This window comes from Chiloscyllium plagiosum, chromosome 38 (assembly GCF_004010195.1).
Source record: "Chiloscyllium plagiosum isolate BGI_BamShark_2017 chromosome 38, ASM401019v2, whole genome shotgun sequence".
Classification (NCBI taxonomy): domain Eukaryota; kingdom Metazoa; phylum Chordata; class Chondrichthyes; order Orectolobiformes; family Hemiscylliidae; genus Chiloscyllium; species Chiloscyllium plagiosum.
This window is the reverse complement of record NC_057747.1, coordinates 20244140-20266224: the sequence shown is the minus strand read 5'-3', so window position 1 is coordinate 20266224 and position 22085 is coordinate 20244140. Positions and strand designations below refer to the sequence as shown.

The 22085-nt window shown below is 40.2% G+C and overlaps 1 protein-coding gene across 3 annotated transcripts in view; it reads right to left on the bottom strand.

Annotated features, from left to right (window-relative positions):
- The window catches only part of polr3a (polymerase (RNA) III (DNA directed) polypeptide A), a 53984-nt gene that overhangs the window by 30849 nt on the left and 1050 nt on the right, over positions 1-22085 (bottom strand). For all 3 annotated transcript variants that reach the window (XM_043679058.1, XM_043679056.1, XM_043679057.1), the window contains exons 2-9: positions 18434-18569; positions 17599-17736; positions 14971-15142; positions 8344-8498; positions 7645-7884; positions 2579-2741; positions 1804-1940; positions 1619-1722 (exon numbers count right to left, since the gene is read on the bottom strand). In XM_043679058.1, the coding sequence (XP_043534993.1) occupies positions 1619-1722; positions 1804-1940; positions 2579-2741; positions 7645-7884; positions 8344-8498; positions 14971-15142; positions 17599-17736; positions 18434-18569 (1245 nt within the window). The remainder of the gene's footprint in view (positions 1-1618; positions 1723-1803; positions 1941-2578; positions 2742-7644; positions 7885-8343; positions 8499-14970; positions 15143-17598; positions 17737-18433; positions 18570-22085) is intronic.

Genomic DNA, 22085 nt, shown 5'->3' with positions numbered 1-22085 from the left:
TCGGCGAAAGTGAGTACTGCAGATGCTGGAGATTAGAGTCAAGTGTAGTGATGGAAAAGCACAGCAGTCAGGCAGCATCCAAGGAGCAGGAAAATTGACATTTCGGGGCAAAAGCCCTTCATCAGAAATGAGGCTGGGAGCCTTGGGGGTCGAGAGATACATGGGATGGGGGGGTGGGGAAGGTAGCTGAGAGTGCAATAGACGAATGGAGGTGGGGGAAAAGTGATAGGTAGGAGGGGAAGGTGGAGCGGATAGGTGGGAAGGAAGATGGACAGATGGGACGGGTCATGAGGATAGTGCTGAGCTGCAAGGTTGGAACTAGGGTAAGTGGGGGGGTGGTGGAAGCAAGGGGAAATGAGGAAACTGGTGAAATCCACTTTGCTACCATGGGGTTGGAGGATACCAAGGCGGAAGATGAGGCGTTCTTCCTCCAGGCGTCGGGTAGTAAGGGAGTGGCAATGAAGGAGGCCCAGGACCTGCATGTCTTCAGCAGAGTGGGAAGGCGAATTAAAGTATTCGGCCATGGGGCGGTGGGGTTGATTGGTGCAGGTCTCCCGGAGATGTTCTCTGAGGCACTCTGTGAGTAGGCCTCCTGTCTCTCCAATGTAGAGGAGACTGCATCGGGAGCAACAAATACAGTAAATGACTTGTACATGGAAGGAACCAGACTTATATTGAGTTCAAAAGATTTAACAGTCATTTTGACTGATGTGTGCGCGCCTTAAAAATAGATAAGATCTCTGAGGCTCTATGAGAGATTATTCTGCTGGAGGAGTTTCAAAACTCACTTCCAGAGATAGTAAGAATTCATATAGAGGAACAGAAAGTTCAGGGAGCGAGAAGGGCAGCAGAATTAGCAGATGAATACATGTTGGTGCATAAGAGGGGCTTCTGGCCAAAATGTTATCCTGTGAATGATAGAAGCTGGGAGAAGGGGAGATCCTATGCTACGAAACCAAGAGTACAGAGCACTGGTAAGAATTTACCACAATATAAAAAAGATAAAAAATTTAAAGATATGCAAGGGCATATCATACTCTCACAATCACTCCATGTTCAGTATAGTGGAAGTGACAAACATTGGCAATTTTACATGATGCATTCATCTATAAATAATAATGTGGTGGTTAGTTCACAGAAATAGTTGTGTGCCCAATAATTTAAAGTCTGTTATGTCACTAATACGTTTTATGATATGCAGCTGACTTAGTTTTTTAAAAGATTATTTAGTAGGATATGGGTCTTGCTGGCAAGGCCACCACTTGTTGTCCGTCCTTAATTGTCCTTAAAGTTTTTGCTCAGCAATTTTACATGGCAGTCAAAAGTTAATTACATTTCTGTGGTCCTGGAGTCATGTGTAGGCCAGACTAGATAAGGGAGCCGGATTTTTTCCTTAAAAGGTTATTAGAGAACTAGATGTATTGTCACAACAAAGATAGTTTCATGATTACTATTACTGATAGTAGGTTTCAATTCCAGATTTTCTTTCATTAAATTGATGTAAAAATTGCTGAAAAAACACAGCTAAGCTGAAGACTAATTAAGTTAAGACTGGGAAGGGAAAGATATAAATAGAGAACCTTCAGTTATAAAATAAAATTTAATAGGGAACAACCACCTCTTCAGATTTGTGTGCCGCTGTTGAATAAAATTAGCCCCTGGATGTACTTCAGGTCCATTACGTACAAGCTTCCGCATGAATTCCAGGTTAGCTTTTGTTACCTGTTGTAAAAATATCTCAGTGAATAAACTTTAACAGTCACTTTATATTAAAGAGAAAAAAAAATCCTTAAAAGGACTCACCCTTTCAGGATATGTCAGGATCTTTGCCACATGTACTGGAACTGCTACTTCATCTATACGCAAGTTAGGATCAGGAGAGATTACAGTTCTGCTAGAAAAATCCACTCTTTTACCAGACAAGTTTCCTCGAAATCGACCTGAAGTTCAATGTTAAATGAGTTACCATTACGTATTAAAATTCTTCCAATATGAAGAGTATGATGTATTGTTAAGTTATGTGCATTTAAAAAAAACCAACAGCCTTTTCAGTCTTACAGACACCTATAAATAATCTTGATGAGTATATGCTTATGTCTTGATCACTGAAATTGTATAGTTAACAGTTACATTTTTTTTGGGGAGTTGGGGGGGGGGGAGGGAAAAGAGGTGAAAGGACATCGATAGCTATCAAGCTGGAAAAAGAGATTACTGAAGATTCAGATCTTGATATTAAGTCAATGGAGTTAGAAACTCCCAAGGGAAGTGACGAAAACCTAAACACAGTGAACATTTTTTTTTAAGCTTTATGCACAAAATTAAATTTATGGCTTCTCAAACGTCATTGAAAGAAAGAAAGACACAGGAGATCACACATTTTCACAGCATCTGAAGTTTGAATTAACTACCGAATTTCTTAAGAATGCTGGCATTATTGAGCTCCTGTCATGTTGGACTGCTCTAACAGTATTAATTGTGGAGATACTCAAATGTACTTTTTTGTTCACTTATGGAATCATTCTGGAAAGCTTTTATTAAATTGCATTTATCATTTAATTACATTTATCAGAAAAGTTACCTTGTTTTCCTTTCAGCCTTTGTACAAATCCTCTGGTCCACTTCTTGGGTGCCATGTTGAGAGGAATTCCAGAAAGTTCACTATTGATGTAAAGCGCACACTGTAATTGTAGGAAATCCCAATCTTCCATGATCATTTGAGTTTTTGCTCCAGACATTCGATGCTGAGGAAACAAAGTTCGTGATCTAATTATACTTGTTGAAGTGGAGGCATTCAAATGGATTTTGAACTGAAGTTTACAAGTGGACTATACTGAGACAGGGGTCATTTGGCTGAACAGCGGGTTTGTGATGCACAGTGTGGGTTCAATTCCTGCACCAGCTAAAACTGCCATGAAGGATTCTCCTTCTCAATCTCTCCCTTCATTTGAGGCGTGGTTACCCTCATGTTAAATAACCACTCTCTCTCGAAGGAGTCTGCAGCTCTATCATCTGGAAAAAGTATGGTGACATTTTACAGCACCAGTTCATAATGTTATGGCAATTTCCATTTCCTTTTTTTTAAATACAGAGATAAGGCTTTTGCTTGATATAACCATTTTCAATCTAATTTTACCTTAAGAATGCTAATGTCCACTTCACTATACGTGCCTGCATCACTGCTTCTAAATGTCAGTCCAATATATTTTTGTGACATCAGTAATACTATAAATGCTAGCCAAATCTCTGTTTACCTAGAACACCTATATTCCTTAAGCGTTTTCCTTTCAGATTTTCTCTTCCTTCTCTATTTTCTGTCTTCTGTACAGAACAACATCGACGATCCGAACAAGATCGCAAGGTCCCGATGCTTGGCTAAACTGTGTTATCTGAACATTCAATTATCTGAATTTTGGATTATCTGAACAAGATTTCAAGATCCCAATGCTTGGGCAAACTGTGTAATCCAAACATTCAATTATCTGGACAAAATACTCCCCACCCATGTCGTTCGGATATTCGAGGTTGCCCTGTGGATAATTCAAATATTTAAGTTTACATTTCTTTAATGTTTTTGCTGACAGAATGGAGCAGGATGAAAATCATTGCATACTATGTCAGAAAAGAAAACTGATCTGGTGAAGAAGTCGATCACAGTGAAACAAAGCAAAATAATAGGGTAGGCATGACTTTGGTTCTAGTACAAAAGAAGAAGAGGAGAGCTTCGAAAGCAGAGTGACTGTACGCTGCACATGGTTGTCGGGCAGCTACAATGCACCTGTAGGGCTATGGAACATTAATTTCCTCACAGCAAAGAGGCATAGTTAAAAAGAAAAACTATATAAAAACAGAAAGTTGTTGCTTTCATAAAGTTTGAAATATTCAAAAAAAATTAAAATTCCTAATTTGCTTAATGCATTAATGTTTAATACAATACATGTATTGCCTATTATTTGAAACTAAATTGTTGAATGTAAAGTAAAAATATAGAAAGTTAAAACAGTAGTCACAAGATGGTATCTTTGTTCAGAAGTCTGAAATGCTTTTACATCATAGTAGGTTGCTAATGGGTCAGTTATGTGGTTCATAAAATCATGCTTAAGGGAATCATGTAACCTGTCTTAAAGTCTACCTGAACCAACTCAGTGGTTTAATTGTTAGAGACTGTCCTACAGGAAAGAAAGTGCAAGATATTTGTACTCGGGAGACAATGCCAGCAGGATAAATGCTAACAGTGGATAGACTGGGAGTCTCCAAAGTCACACAAAAAAAATGTTGAGAATGTCAGATTATAAACAGCTGTGCTTTAAAATGTCTGTTTACTTCCAAGATCAAACAGAATTGGGGTCTCAAGGATGGCTAAGGAGCATTTCCACCTGAATGCAAGACCCATGTGATTAACATTACAACATCAAAAGGTCCGGAGGAAGCCTGTATAAAAACTGGCTTATAAGTTTTCTTAAAACATCACTGAATATTGCAATGATGGGTTAATCTGAGAAGATGCAGGATGGTTCACTGTGCTAGAATGCAAGTGGATGTACATGCTCGGATTAAAATGATCAAACTTATGAGAAGTTGAAACAAAGCTGAAAGATGTGTCGACAGAGGAACCTCGATTATCTGAATATCAATTATCCGAATTTTGGATTATCTGAAGGGCATCTCAAGGTCCCGATAGAAACATTATGTCAAAGAACTATTTTAACCCTGATTGTGTCTTTTGTTTACAGGTACAATAATTAAAAACGAACTCAGCTCACTGAAATGCTGCTGAGAATAGTCCTGGAGAGTCCAGGCACCGTCTCCAAATGATAGACCTCCTGCAGTCTCACACCCCACCCCATTTTCCTCTGGAGTTCTACATAGGGGTGAACCACGAATCCCTCTTCCCAAGATAATCTCTCCAACATTGTCCTGTATAGGGCAAAGGCTATTGAGGAGTGGTCGGGGTTTGAAGTGGGCATGGACAGGGTTGAGGGCGGGCAGGGAGGCAGGGTACCATGTGCACGAAATAGTGCCTGCAAACCTCGTTTGGATAATCGAGGTTCCTTTGTAATTTGTGCAAGAAAGATGATCTTCATTAACACTTTCACTACGAAGGGTGAGAAGTTACCAGGCTGAAAAAGGAAATGTAGCAAACCATTGGGAGATACAAATCAGTTTGGACTGGTCTGGGAGAATGTTTATCTCTCCACTCCAGAGGCCCCCTGCTTCATTCCTGACAAAGGGCTTTTGCCGGAAATGCCGATTTTCCTGCCCTTCGGATACTGTCTGAGCTGCTGTGCTTTTCCAGCAGCACACTGTTGACTCTAATCTCCAGCATCTGCAGTCCTCGCTTTTGCCTGGGAGAATGTAATGTCCAGCTAAAAACAGTGTAACATATATCTAAGTTTTTTTTGTTGGTTGCATTAAAATAAGGGGAGGGACTGGAATTCAGTTCTGTAATTTAAATTTGTAAGTTGCCTGCAAAAATATGTTTTGTCAAGAGTGTTTTTGGTCTGTTTATTATAATAAGTCTTAAAAATATGAAATCCTGTAATAGTAGGCAGCACAGTGGCTAGCACAGCTGCCTCACAGTGCCAGAGACCTGGGTTCAATTCCCGTCTCAGGCAACTGACTGTGTGGAGTTTGCACATTCTCCCGGTGTCTGCGTGGGGTTCCTCCGGGTACTCCAGTTTCCTCCCACAGTCCAAAAATGTGCCGGTTAGGTGAATTAGCCATGCTAAATTGCCTGTAGTGTTAGCTGAAGGGGTTAATGTAGGGGAATGGGTCTGGGTGGGTTGCACTTCGGCAGGTTGGTGTGGACTTGTTGGGCCGAAGGGCCTGTTTCCACACTGTAAGTAATCTAATGTTCAGCTAATTGGAAGATGAAATTTATTTTTTAATTGTTATTGATCTCTATCAGGATCTTAATATCAAAGGCACTGCACGACAGGTGTTCCAAAATTATTTCTTGATCAAATAAGTACTGTTTGTACAATGCATAAACAGCAAAACTGTCACATCAGATATGTGTACATAGAGGTAATGTTTGAGCGCAAGGAATAAAACAAAAGTCACAGTGGTGCTTTCCCTTCCTTTAACTAGATACCAACGAGAACCCCTCTCTCATTTTGAGACAATTCTAAGTAAACTTTATATCGTCAGAATTAGCTGCTTCAGTCCGCTCCAGGAAATACTGCCTTACTCAGACATAACTATAGTGACCAGAGTTCAAACAGCAGCCAACACTAATAATCCAGATGTCTTCAGTCTTTGACTTGTTTATAGTACATATAATCTGTAGAATAAAACCTTCCAGAAAAACCACAAACTGTAATTTGAAATGAATAAACCCAATAAGAGGTTTCTTTAAAGAAATACTTAGTGCTTCAGTTCAGTAGGTGGTTTTTGCTGGTTTTATCGAGTGCCAGTTGATAACTTGCCAGTTAAAACAAGTTTCTTGTACAAAAAAATTTTACAGAAAATTCTCATAAAATCAGTTACTTGGATAATGTATCATCTTAAATATGTCGACCAATTCTTTCAAATGTCAAAATATTTTAACAGACAAACTATTAAAAATACTAAGTAACTACCTTGATAGTGCAATCCTACATTTGATCCAAATTCATCAATCCTTGCTCTTGAAACAAAAAAAAACTCTTTTGCTAGAAGTGGAAACACACAGGGCATCATAATGGCCAGGTAGAGGTGGGAATTTTCGCTCATTTATATCTCACTTACCAAGGGACTGAGAATGAAACGATATTATATGTTTCACATTTTAGCTCGCAATAAGAACATTAAAGATCAATATTTAAATAAAAAAAACCAAAAGGTAGGTATAGAACAAATATCCTTGAGGAACAAATGTAATGTTAAAAGATTAAATTGGACTATTTCTCTGGATATTAATGTAATATTAAAGGTTAAACTGGAAATGGGTGGGGATGACATTCATGCAGGAACATGGATGACTCCTACTCCATTTCAACAGCCATTTGCTACTACTCTCCTACTATTATCAAATTAAACTATCATTCAGTCACTTCCATTCAGAAATGCTTTCACAGCCATCCCTGAAGCTAGGCATATCACACCTACATTGTCTTGGGGAAACACGGAGTCAGGAAATCGTCTTCATAATGATTCCCCAGGATTAGGGCATTTACCATTGTACCTGGGGTAACGTGGTTATGGGTGTCTGTGTGTGTGTGTGGACAGAGGAGGTTGTCTGGCCAGTGCATCTGTGAGCATTACCAACTGACCTGTGTAACGAGGAGACATTTTCTTTGTTCGGGGCCTCTTTGACTCGACTTTGCACGCCTGCGAAGAGGGGTCCAAGGGATCACCTAGCTTGTACAAGCTTTAATTAACCTCTGCAAACAGTTAAAGTTTATGTGTGCAAATTGCATCTAGTGTGTGAAACCTTGGGAAAAGAACCTAACACAAAGACAAATTTATATCTGTTTAGGCTAATCTTTGCTAATGTTTTCAGGGAATGTATTTTCAAAAAACGTGTTACTTACAATCTGTATTACTTATTGTAATTATTACATAGTAGATCAGTTCACTACACATCTGCATGTTAAATACATGTTCATCATCAAATATTATATTCTAATGCTGTGCAAAATATCAATACTAGAAACATTGCCTGACCTTTTTAATTACATCGTTTAAGAAGATGATTTCTGTCAGCTTCATTGTTAAGTCATCCTCATTAGTTCCCGATTTAAGGTCACTGACCACTGAAGGTCTGATACAAAGTGGAGGAACGAGTAATCGAGTAAGGACTAGGTCTGCAGGTTTTCCTGCTTCCAGGTTCATAAGCAGCAGTGGGATGTCTTCTGAGGGAATTCTTTTAAACATATTTAACACCACAAGAGGATTTAGATTCTCCTGAAAAATGAAGTGAGAGTTGTTACAACTTGTTTTTCCCCAGTTGCCAGTGGTATAAATTAATGCTGTACTCAGATATCATATGAGCAGCAAGCAAATTTTAACTGAATAAAGTAGCGTACTGCAATAAAGTACAAATTAATTTATATATTCAAAATATCTGTGCTGTAATATCCATATCTACAATAGTTAAGATAATCAAAGATTAGCTCTGTGAAAACCTTTACAGTGGTTATCCATTAAAGTTTAACTTTAATATATCTATTAGAATTTCAAGTGCTATAATTAACTTCATTCCATAGTTTGTATTTTCTTTTATGAGTTATTACATTGGACAGCTGGTCAGGTTCTCAAATAGACCTCACATTATCAATCTTACCAATCCAAAAAACTAATAAAACTACGTAAGATCATTCAATTTGATAATAAAGTGCAGAATTTGAAGATCACAACACTAACCTGAGCTCTTCCAAGCAACGCCTCCACTTCTTTGTTGTGTTCTATGGCAATATCAAAAGACTGTAGAAAATCTGATACCACAGGATCCATCACTTTCTTATTTGTCTTGTATTTTTCATGAATAATTTTTAATAAGCCGCATTTTTTCACAGGACCTATTTAAAATAAAAGTGCCAACATTTTAACTATAGAATGAGCTGAAAAAACAAATACAAAAAAACTGTTCAATTTGTGATAAGGGCTAGGAAAGCGTCTTTATTTCTGGGATAGTGATGTGGAATCAGTTTTGGCAGAAATAGCAAGTGAGTCATGAATGGAAGTTGTTTATAATTCCTGGAGGGATTACTCGCTGTGTGGTAAAGTATAAATTTGGATGTAAAGGAGGCATGTAAGAAAGGCACTACAAGTGGCGTGAACAATTATAAACAGTATACTGACTGGACAGATCAAAAATGCTTGGGTGACAAGAAAACAAATTTATAGTGTATCAAGGATTGTTTCTTCGAGCAATACATTTCAGACATATCACAGGAACAAGCTATTTTAGATCTAGTAATGTGTAATGAATTAGGATTAATAATGGATCTTGTGACCATCTCTGGAGGAATAGAGATCACAATATGGTATAATTTCAAATTCAGTTTGAGGGAGAGTAACCTGGGTCTCAAATCGTTGTCTTGCACTTAAATAAGAGAAATTACAGAAGTATGAGGAAGGAGTTGACTAAAGCAGGCTGAGAAAATAGATTTAAGGGGATAATCTGTAGATGACCAGGGGCAAACATTTAAGCAGACATTTCATAATGGTCAAGAAAAATTTAGTCTAGTCAAAAATAAGGACTTGATCAGAAGGATGAACTACCTTAGGTTAACAAAGGTAGTCAAGCAGCATATTCAACCAAAAACTAAGGCAGATGAAATGTCAAAAACTGGTGGCAGACCAGAGGATTTAGGCGTTTTTTCCAGAAATCAGCAGTAGGTGACTAAAAAGCTGAAGAATTTTGTCTCCCAGACTGTTATGCATGTCTGGAAATTTCTATCCGAGAGTAATGGAGGTTAGTTCACTGAAAACATTTAAAGAGGAAGTTGACGGGTCTCAAAATATCAGGAGTTCAAGGCGAAGAGGGACTGGCACAAAGAGGAGTTGAAGCCTGGGGAAGATCAACCATAGGAGAAAGTGAGGACTGCAGATGCTGGAGATCAGAGTTGAATGTCCCGGGGGTAGGGTGATGTGTCTTTGTCTTATAGGTGGAAGTGGGAGGTTTACATTCCCATCCCTTGCCATTCAGGGATGATTTACATTTTCATCCCCTATTCAGAAATCAATAAGAACATTATAATTGGAATTCTGACTACTCCCGATAGTTTTTTAAAAATACAATTCACACCAGATCTGACCATTAAGTGATGATTTGCATTACATTGTTTCTGGAGGTGAGGTGGTCACTGTATTGTATCTTGAGTGGCATGTGACTGTGGGTTGTTTTGTGGGCATTACTAACTGTGATGTAAAGATTTTATATAAAGGAAGGACTGTTTCCTTTGTTCACAGAGAGACCCCTGGACATGACTCACAAGCATGGTGAGGAGTGTTCAGAGTTTCCCCAAAGCTTGTACTGTACTGCACTTAATAAATTTGGTTGCTTGTTCACAGAGGTTGGTGCGTTGCAGTTGCACTAAGTGTGTAAGGACCTCAGGAAAAAGAACTGAACAGAAGGTGGGGGAGAAAATTATAAGTCAGAGAGGAGCGGGGAGCGGATAGATGGGAAAGACAATGGACAGATCAAGAGCAAGAGGGCGGTGCAGAGTTGGAGGCTTGGGACTGGGATAAGGTGTGGGGGAGGGGACATGAGGAAACTGGTGAAATCCACATTAATCCTGTGTTGTTGCAGGGTCTCAAAGCATAAGATGAGGCGTTCTTCCTCCAGGCATTGGATGGTTAGGGTTTGGCGATGGAGGATGCCCAGCACCTGCATGTCCTTGGTGGAGTGGGAGGGAGAGTTGAAGTGTTCAGCCACGGGGCGGTGGGGATGGTTGGTGCGGGTGTCCAGGAGATGTTCTCCTTAATGATCCGCAAGTTGGAGTCCCATCTCCCCGTTGTAGGGGAGACCACATTAGGTGCAACGGATACCGTAGATGACATCAGTGGAAGTACAGGTAAATTTCTGTTGATGTGGAATGATCCTTTGGGGCCTTGAACAGAGGTGAGGGGGGAGGTGTGGACGCAGATTTAGCACTTCTTGCAAAGGCAAGGCAAGGTGCCAGGGAGGGGGTATTGGCTAGTGGGGGGGGGCATGGATCTGACAAAGGAGTTGCGAAGGGAATAGTCCTTCCAAAATGCTGATAGAGGTGGGGAGGGAAGTATATCCCGAGTGGTGGAGTCTGTTTGTAGGTGGTGGAAATGGCAGAGGATGATGCAATGTATATGGAGGCTGGTGGGGTGGAAAGTGAGGACATGCTGGTGGGGTCTGTCCTTGTTGCATTGGGAGGGGTGATGTTCAAGGGCAGAGATTCACTGGAGGGCATTGTCGACCATGAGGGAGAGGAAATTGTGGTCTTTGGAGGAGGAGGCCATCTGGAATTTTCTGTGGTGGAATTGACCATCCTGGAAACAGATACAGCGGAGGTGGAGGAGTTGCTAATAAGTGATGGTGTTTTTACATGAGGCAGGGTGGGAGAAAGTGTAGTCCAAGTAGCAGTGGGAGTCAATGGGATTGTAGTAAAAATGACAAATATACGACCTGCAAGCATGAATCCAAATCTTTCCACGCCTGACAGAAATTTACCTGTACTTACACCGATGTCATCTACTGCATCTATTGCACCTGATGTGGTCTCCTCTACATCAGGGAGTCAGGACACCAGTTTGTGGATTGTTTGAGAGAACATCTCTTGGACACCGCACCAACCAACCCCACCGCTCTGTGGGTGAACATTCAACTCCCCCTCCCACTCCACCAAGGACATACAGGTGCTGGGCTTCCTCCATTGCCAAATCCTAACCACCCGACAGCTTGAGGAAGAACGCCTCATCTTCTGCCTTGGGACCCTGCAACCACATGGAATTAATGTGGATTTCACCAGTTTCCTCATTTCCCCTCCCCCTCACCTTATCCCAACCCCAAGCCTCCAACTCAGCACCATCCTGTTGACCTGTCCATTGATATTCCCATTTATTCAATCCACCCTCCTCTCCGACCTATCACCTCTCCTCCACTTTCATCTACCTATCGCATTCTTAGCTACCTTTCCCCTGCCCCAGCCCCCTCCCATTTCTCTCTCAATCCCCCCAGCCCACCAGCCTCATTCCTGATGAAGGGCTTATGCCTGGAATGTCAATTCTCCTGCTCCTTGGATGCTGCTTGACCTGCTGTGCTTTTCCAACACCACGCTCTCGACAAAGATCAACCATAACCTTGTTGAATGGCAGGGCAGATTTGAGGGGACCAATAGCCTACTCCCGTTCTTATTTCTATGGTCTTATGATACTGTATAACATTTTAGAACTAACCTAAAACATGATCTTGAATTAATTACATTGAAAATTCCATGTTGTGCGTATACAAACAGTAAAACCGACAAAGAATAAAATGATGAGTTTACAGTTAAACTGCTTTTTGATAGTGTTGGATTAAGGAGGAAGATTGAAAAGGCTTGATTTTTGTTAAATAACAGTTTGAAATTTGAAACTCTTAATTAATTATTAGATTGAGTTGAGGAGGCCTCCATTTTATCCATCATCCAAAAAAATCTTTGTGACAATGTCACCCAACTTCAGCACAGAGTCATAGAGATGCATAGCACTGAATTGATGAGGAACTTGAACCCATGGCATTCTGACCGAGGGGGAAAAAGTGAGGACTGCAGATGCTGCAGTATCAGAGTTGAAAAATGTGGTGCTGGAAAAACACAGCAGGCCAGGCAGCATCCGAGGAACAGGAGAATCGACGTTTCGGGCATAAGCCCTTCTTCAGGAATGAGGATTCTGACCGAGAGGCAACACTATCAACTGAACCAAGCTAATACATCATAAGGTTGGCGATTTAAAAACTCTTTTTTAAAATATGCAAACAATTTGAGAGACTGAAAGGTTATTTTAAAGCCAGGATCCTGTTAATGAAATATCTCAGTTGGCTGACTTTCACCTTGACCACATTTTTACAAATTCTTCAAGATTTGATGCAAGATTTTTGCCACTCGGTAAAATGATTCTTTTTGGATGTTATATTTTTAAGTATGAATAAAATTTTCATTTTAAAAGATTCTCAGTCTAATTCAGTACTTTGCAAAAACGTCTGCTGCTTTCATAGAAACCCTACACTGTGGAAACAGGCCTTTGGCTCAACAGGTCCACACTGACCCTCCGAAGAGTAGCCCACCCAAACCTATTCCCCTACCCTATTAGTCTACATTTACCCATGACTCATGCACCTAGCCTAAACATCCCTGAACACTATGGACAATTTAGCACAGCCAATTCACCTAACCTCCACATCTTTGGACTGCGGGAGGAAACCAGGGCACCTGGAGGAAACCCACACAGATATGCGGAGAATATGCAAACACCACACAGACAGTCACCCAAGGCTGGAATCGAACCCAGTGTCCCTGGCGCTGTGAGACAGTGCTAACCACTGCGCCACCGTTGTTTCTTTTCAATCTCTGCTGAAAGAATTTTGGTGCAAAGATCAGGATTACTGCGATCATAATCTGAAAGTTTCTGTTTATTGACACTCTTCTATTGGTCAGCTTACCCACAAAGCAGAATACATGAACTTGCCAGAGTATTCAGTGTGACCTTGTGGGCTCAAAATACATGCAAACATTGTGTCACAGAGATGCATAGCATGGAAACACAGTTTCTTCAGTCCAACACATCCATGCTGACCAGATACCCTGAGTTAATCAGGTCCCATTTGCCAGCATTTGGTACATATCCCTCTAAACCCTTCCTATTCATGTATCCATCCAGATGCCTTTTAAATGTTGTAATTATACCAGCCTCCACCACTTCCTCTGGAAGCTCATTCCATACATTCATGCACCACCCTCGGCATGGTGGCTCTGTGGTTAGCACTGCTACCTCACAGCAGCAGGGCCTGGGTTCGATTCAATCGCCTGTGTGGAGTTTGCATATTCTCCCCGTGGCTGCCCAGGTTTCCTCCCACAGTCCAAAGATGTGCAGGTTGGGTGAATTGGCCATGCTAAATTGCCCATAGTGTTCAGAGATGTGTAGGTTAGGTGCATTAATCAGGGGAAATGTAGAGTAATAGTGTAGGGCAATGGTTCTGGGTAGGATACTCTTCAGAGAGTCAGTGTGTATTTCTTGGGCCAAATAGCCCGTTTCCACATTGTAGGGATTCTATGACCCTCTGCATGAAAAAATGCTCCTTCGATCCCTTTTATATCTTTTCCTTCTCACCTTAAACCTATTCCCTCTAGTTTTGGACTCCCCTTCCCTGGGAAAAGAACTTCATTATTCACCCTATCCATGTCTCTCATGACTTTATGAACTTCTATAAGGTCATGCCTTAGCCTCCGATGCTCCAGAGAAAATAGTCCCAGCCTAATCAGCCTCTCTCTATAGCTCAAACTCTCCAACCCTGGCAACATTCTTTGAATCTTTTCTGAAAACTTTCAAGTTCCACAACATCTTTCCTATAGCTGGGAGACCAGAATTGAACGCAATATTCCAAAAGTGGCTTAACCAATGTCCTGTACAGCTGCAACATGACCTCCCAACTCCTACACTCAATTCACTGATCAATAAAGGCAAGCATACCAAACGCTTCACTCACTACCCTGTCTACCTACAAGTCCACTGACAAGGAACTATGAATCTGGACTCCAAGGTCCCTTTGTTCTGCAACACTCCCCAGAACCTTACCATTAAGTATATAAGTTCTGCCCTAACAAATTGCAGCAACTCACACTTATAGAGATTAAAATCGTCAGCCCTTCGGCCCATCTGATCAAGATCCTGCTGTACTCTGAGGTAACCTTCTTCACTGTCCACAACACCACTGATTTTGATGACATCTATAAACTTACTAACCATACCTCCTATATTTAAAGCCAAGTCATTTATAAAAATGACAAAGAGCAGTGGACCCAGTACTGATCCTCACAGCACACTGCTGGTCACATACCTCCAGTCCGGAGAGCACCCTCCACCACCACCCTGATTCCTATCTTCGAGCCAATTTTGTATCCAAATGGCTAGTTCTTGCTATACACCATGTGATCTAACTTTGTTAACCAGTCTATCATGCTAAACGTTGTCAAATGCCTTTCTGAAGTCCAGATAGACAACAAGGAGAAAGTGAGGACTGCAGATGCCCTGAGATCAGAGTCAAAAAATGTGGTGCTGGAAAAACACAGCTAGTCAGGTAGCATCTGAGGAGGAGGAGAGTCGATGTTTCGAGCATAAGTCTAATAAGTCAAAGATTAATGCATTACCTAGTAATATTCCACAGTTTACAACAGTGATAAAAGTTACTAATGAACAACCAAGCTGACGAGGCATACAGAAACACTCTCAACTACGGTAAGTTATAAATTAAGTATTTTTTGTGTACATTTTCCATAATTAACTAAATACCAGCAATACTTTACAATAAACTCCTACCATTGAAGGATCCACAATATAGACAAAAGGTCCTTTTCCTGCATTTCTCAGAAACTTTTTTCTTTAGGCCTCGTTTCTGAAGATAGGTTAATCCAGGTCTTTTTAAAGTATCGAGAAACAGCTTCTTTTCTTCTTGAGACAGCAGAATATGAGAGCATACTTTACAGATCATCTGCGAAAAATAAATATACCAAAGCATAAGCAGCTTGAACCATTAGCTTCCTAGACAACTGCAGGTAGGTGTGCATGCATGACACAGTGAATTAGACTTTTAATCAGGGATTGGGAGTTGAACACGATGGTGAATGTTAGATCCAAACCAAGTGCAATATACCTTAAGGACATTAACTGCCGTTTTCAATATTCTAGCCACTAAAGACAAGAAGGAATCTTGCTGTGTGATCATCGGCAGAAGACACGAGCAAAAGTAGGCCAATTGGCCTGAGTCTACTTTGCTATTCAATGAGATCCTAACTGAATTGATAATCCTAAACTCAACATTCTTGCTTTATCCCCATAACCCAGACTCCCTTAATGATTAAAAATCGATCTCAATCTTGAATATACTTGACAACCCAACCTTGATAGCCCTCTGCAGTAAAGAATTCCACTGCCAGAGAAAAAGTTCTTCCCCATCTCAGTCTTAGACACTAGCTGTTTGTGATTCATGCACGGGGACCCATAAATCCCTGTATTGCAGCTTTCTGCAGTCTTTCTCCATTTAAATAAAAATCAGCTTTTTTATTCTACTTGCCAAAGTTCACAGCATTACATATTCCCACATTATATTCCATTTGCTAAGTTTTTTCCCCCACTCGCTTAACCTATGTTCCTTTGCAGATTGTATTATCCTCATCACATTCCTTCCCATCTAATCTTGTGTCATCTGCAAACTTGATGATAGTACTTTCAACCTGAGTACGTTCACTTCCCTCATCCAAATCATTAATATTTCCTGTAAATAGATATGCCCCTAGCACTAATCCCTGTGGCACTCCACTATTTACCCTATTATGTTTGCAAAACTTGCATAATGAAATACAGAAAGAACAATGTTATCATGGACATTCCAAATTACAAAATAACTAAATGTCTAAGATGCACCAAGGGCTTGTACAACTTAAAACACAGCCCAAAGAGGTGCAGCAAGTTTTGTTAAAGAAACAGTTATTACAATGTTCTCCCTTCCAAATATTTTCAATCTGCTCAAAAGTTCGTCATCTCTTCTTTGGTTCCCTCTGACTGACCTAATGCTGGTTAAGTAACACTGAAAAACCTTGTTCATTATTCTCTACTCCAAGTGAGAGCAGCTTGAAATCAAATAAAATAAATTGTGACCACAAAATTCTCCCTGTTGTGCAGGAGGGGGATTTTCAGCAATGCTACTGACTATAGTCACTGAGTTATACAGCACGGAAACAGACCGTTCAGCTTAAACTGATCTAGTTCCATTTTCCAGCATTTCGCCCATATCCCTCCAAACCCTTCTTAATAAAATCTCAGTTCGTTCTTCAAGATTGTTGAAATGCATTTACAGTACATAAAATGACCATTTGAAAATAAGGTCACCCACAATCAAGGCATATTTTTGCTCAAATTCAGATACACCTATCAAGGTCAAAAATGATAAATACTTTGATGATCACTGCCACTTCTTTCCACACACTGACAGCATCAAACACTTTGACGTCAGTATATGTCAGGTGGATTGATCCACAAAGTTCAACCAAAAGTTCAGAGCTCCCTGTTGCTCTGTGACATTTCCATTTTCCAAACACTTTCTTTTGAGCTAGGGTTCAAAACCTAATAAAAGAAAGAGAAATGTAATGCAGACAACTGGAAACTAGTTTCAGAACATTAGGCTGTTTGTCTTCATAGCTAAACGAGTGAGTTTGGGTTATTGGTTATGGCACAGAAAGAGACCATATAGCCCCTCCTGTCCGCGTTGATCAAATACACTAGCTGCCCATCTAAGCCTCCTTCCCAGCATCTGGTCCACAGCCTTACAGATTACAGCATTTCAGGTGTGGATTCAGGTTTTTTTTAGCTAAATGAATCGAGGGTTCTGGCATTCACCCACCAAACTGGGTAGCATCTTCAAAATACTCACCACCCTTGAGTGAAAAGGCATTTCCTCATGTCCCTCTAGTCCTTCTATCAGTTACCTTAAATTATGCCCTTTGGTAAATTGCTTCTCCATTAGGGAGAAATAGATATTCCCTATCCACTCTATATAAGCCCAACCTGCTTTGTTCTAAGGAAAGCAACTCTTGCCCATCTAAACTTTCCTTAAAGCTAAAATGTTCAAACCCTGGTAACATAGTTATAAATTCCCACGGCACAATATCTAGAACAATTATTCCGTTCCTGCAATGTAGCAAGCCAAACTGTACAATACATTTCAGCTGTGACTTAACCAATGTCTGACATAGTTCCATAATACCTCATCAATGAAGGAAAGCAAGCAGATTGTGTGGCCTATAATTAGTTAGTCTATCCTTTGCACCCCTTTGAATAATGGTACAATACCATTATCTTAATGAATCAAATTCAATCCCATAGCTAACCAACAAGGTTACCATTTGCAGAATTAGTACATTAACAGCAACTGTATGTTATTTTTCCTACCTGCAAGATGCCAATAATAGCTTTAAAATAACCAACATGGAAACATGGCAGCTCCAAGTCAATGTATCCATAATGTCCAATGCAATCAGCCAGATTCTTCCCACATGTTTCACACGGACGATCCTTCTCACTGGTTCCCTATTGAAGTACGAGTGTTAAGATTGATTAAGAACATATTACTGTTCCATGACAGAATAGCAAAGTCACAAAACTGCTTTCCAATCAATTTAATAGCAACATATACTGCATCACAATTAAATGTATTTTCTTCTAGGTTGTTACCATCTGGTATTTTGACAGTGTGGAAGTGGGCCATTTGAAGGCAATACCGACTCCACAAAGAACGTCCAACTCAAACCCATCCCCTTACCTTTTCCTTGTAACCCCAAATTTTCTCATGGCTAATTCATCTAACCTACAAATCCCTGGACACTATGGGCAATTTAGCCTGGCCAATCCACCTAACCTGCACGTCTTTGGATTGTGGGGGGGAACTGGATTACCCAGAAGAAGCCCACACTGACACAGGAAGAATGTGCATCCACACAGAAAGCCACCTGGGGCTGGATTCAAACCCAAGTTCCTGGTGCTGAGAGGCAGCAGTGCTAACTACTGACTGACCATGCCGTCCAGATAGGTGGCTAAAAGATTAACTCAGATTATGACTGGTACTTCAAAAAATTAAACTGCATCCATAACTTCAAAAAAGGAGAAATACTGTACAAGCCAATTAGCAACAGTACTTAATGCTTTCACTTGACAATGCAATCCTAAAGATAGTTATCTTAAAAAGCCTTGTTACTACAATATTAGTGCATATGAATTCTGAGCTTACCATGCGATGATCTAGTACACCATGGGTCAAAGGAGTATGACTGTTATCTTGACTATACAGGTTCTTGCTGACCACTTGGATATGCGCTTGCTGCCTCATCTGCTCTGCAGACTTCATCCCAAAACATATGTGGCTTCTTTATGAGGAAACAAAGCTAGGGTCACTATGGTCTTGTATGTTGCATATAACAGAGAAACAGATCAGTCTGAATTAAAAAGATAACTGGCTCAAAATAACCATTTTAATTTTGTTTATATCTTTCTGACAAATGTTAGTTTAATTCTTTGCACACAATATGATTGCTAACAGGCCACTTATAACCCCGGAATTCCACTTGAAGCATTAAGTGTATTCATCAGGTACTCAATATTAATTCATCTACATGACTAGGATTTATAAACCATTACATCTTTCATCAAATAATGGACCAGACTTATTAAAACACACATGGCAATTCTAAAAGGTTAAAAACCTTTTTTTAAAAAAAATGCTCAAAGTTTCCAAATTGTCAATGACTCTTTCTCCTGGTGTTCTATGCACGCAGTGAAGTTTCTAGCATGAGCAAGAACTTTGCAAGCCGAGCGTGTTCACCTCTTATTCGCCAATAAGAAATACCAAAAACCAAATCTTCAAAACTCAAAATGGATGAATCCAACATTCTTACCAGTATACGAAACATCATTCTTTTTCTTTAATACTTTCATGGAAAGTGGGCAGCACTGGCAAAGCCATCACTTGCAGATTAACCATTTTTGGCCTTGAACCACTAGAATACTGAGATGGCAGTTAGGAAGTGCAGGCTAGAACACTAATCAACACTGAATTCTCCCATTAAAGAACAGAAGTGAACGAGGTTTATTTTATTGACAATTTGACAGTAGTGTGAAAAAATCAGGTTCCAATTTAAAAAGCAGAACCTCAAAAAATATCATTGCTGGATTATTGACTTGAGCTGCATGAAAACTAGCAGAAGATGGATAAAATTTGAGAAGTGAGGGGCGTTCAATACTGGGGCAGATAACCTTAGCTTACAAGAGGATAGAGACTGGGTGGTCACATGGACTGATCAGTGGCAAATGGAATTCAATTCAGATGCAGGTAAGGTGATGCACTTGGACAGGACATACAAGACAAAAGAATATATCACGAATGGTAGGATCCTGGTATCAACAGGTATAAAGTTGTTAAGAGGATACAGTAAATGGTATACTTGCCTTTATAAGATAAGACAGAGAGAGTTTAAAAGCAGGGAAGTCCTGTTGGAATTATATGAAACATTGGTTAGGTCAAAGCTAGGGCATTGCATGCAGTTCTGGAACCCACATTATGGAGTAATGTGAAAACACTGTAGTGGGTGTAGAGGAGCTTTACAAGGATTCTGCCTGGGCTGGAAAGTTTCAGTTATGAAGAGAAATTGGACAGACTGGAGTTGTTTCTTTTAAAAGCAGGGAAATTGAGAGAGGATGTGACTGAGATATAAAAATTATGAGGAGCAAAGATAGACAGCAAGAAGCCTTTCCTGCTGATGGAGGAATCAATGACCCAGGTCATAGATTTAAGGAAAAGGACAGAAAATTTAGAGAGGTGAGGAAAAACCTTTTTATCCAGAGGATAGTGGGAATTGAGAACTCACTGCCTGTAAGAGTGGTAGAGGCTGAAACCCTCATAACATTTAAGTATTTAGATGAGTGTTTGCAATGCTAAGTCATACAAGGCAATGATCTAAGTGCTGGTAAATTACATTAGAATAGTTAGGTGGTCGTTTTTGACTGGCGTAGATTCAATGAGCTGAAGTCGGTTCTGATTCGTGGGGCACCAGTATGGGGAAAGTGGGATCTGTATAGCTGGGACAGGTATTTGTTTAGGCTACATAACCACGAAAGTAGAGATGGCTTTAAACTAAACAAGGAAGCTGAATGATAAAGTTTGGGTAGTTGTAACAAATCCAAGCATAGAGCCAAGGCAGCACAGCAAAATATGAATGTGGAAATGAAGGTCAGAGAATGGCACGAAGGGAGAGAGAAAAAAAAGCCCTAAGAATATACTAGCAGTCACAACTAGGTATTACAAGATAAAAAAACAAAACTAAACGATCTGCATCTCAATGTGTACTGTGTTGATAATAAAGTTAATGAATTGGTAGTGCATATTTAAATGAATGTCATCAATAGTTATTACAGAAGCATGGCCTATTAGATCGATATATGGAACAGGAGAACTCTTTTAAGAGAAAAACCTGGACAGGCCGTGTTCATTTTCACTACAATTCAAAAGAACAAGGCACGATTTGATTGATGTTTAAAATAGTCCGGACAAGGTGGATGTGGAAATAATGTTTCATTTTGTGGCCCAACCCAGAACTAGGCGACAGTGTTTTGAAATTAGGGATCACCCTTTTAGGACATAGATGAGGGAGAAATGTTGCTCTTTGAGCGTTGAGAGACTTTGGAATACTCTACCTCAGAAAGTGATGGAGATGGGAGCACAAAATATTTTCACAGGGATAGTTGGGAATGTAGAATTTGGAACACAAACAGATCAACCATGATCTTATTTAAGACAATGCAGGGCAGACTTAAAGGGCCAAGTAGCCTACTACTGCACTAATTCATATGCACGTCCAGTGAGATTGCCACTGGACCAGTGTTAATTTTCAGAATGACTGATCCTGGCACTTCCACTGTTATATTAAAGAGGATGAAGTAAAGGGGCATAGAGCCATTTTGCTTACAAATTGGCAGAAGCACCATCTCTGAATTATGCTCAAGAAAGGTGGGGACTAACATTAAGCAACGTGTACTAGCCAGAACACATTTTCAAAATAAACTTTCCACCAAACCAAGTTTTCCATGATCATGTACTCCAACTCTCAATCACACCTTAAACTCCAAAACATTCCACTATTTTACCCAAAATTTCATACTCTTGCACATTCTACTCCCCAGTCCTCTTGCCAAACAAAAAGCTCAGTAGTCCCCAACATCCCTCCTTCTCAGCCTCACTTAGGATACCAGGATTAGCTGCAAAATGACTGAGAGTCATCTATGTGTACTCTAAATTAAACGTTACAGATAAGTTTACACATGGCCCTGCCAAATCTTCAGCAGCCAATATAGATCATGGATATTTGAACAGCTGTAGTAATTAATGGACCAACAGCATACATATACTACTGCCATCTGCAGTACATGTACTTGCCTGTCAAACATTCCCCTTATTCAACTCAATATCATCCACTAATCCTATCACTGCACTCCTACTCCATTTCTATTACATCTCCCCATCCCTCCTTAAGCCTCTGTTCTCCAGTTCCCCAATGACCACCGCACAATCTATCATAATATCCCTCACTCAAGATCCATGTTCCCTGTTATGTCTCCCCCACCTTTCCTCATGCCTCAGCTCTCAAATACCCCATGAGCTCCAAGACCCCTCATGGTATCCAATCTCAACACGACCACTTATGACATCCTCACCTTTCTAAGATTTATGACTTCTACCATCCAAACTATGCTCAAACCACAACCCCTCATGTCTCTAATGACCCCCTTCATGTCTCCCAACTTTCTGCTACCCACATCATCCATTCTCCCATCACGTCTTCTACCCCATCCAAGTCTCTCCCACCTCATGCCTCCCATTCCCTTTCTGT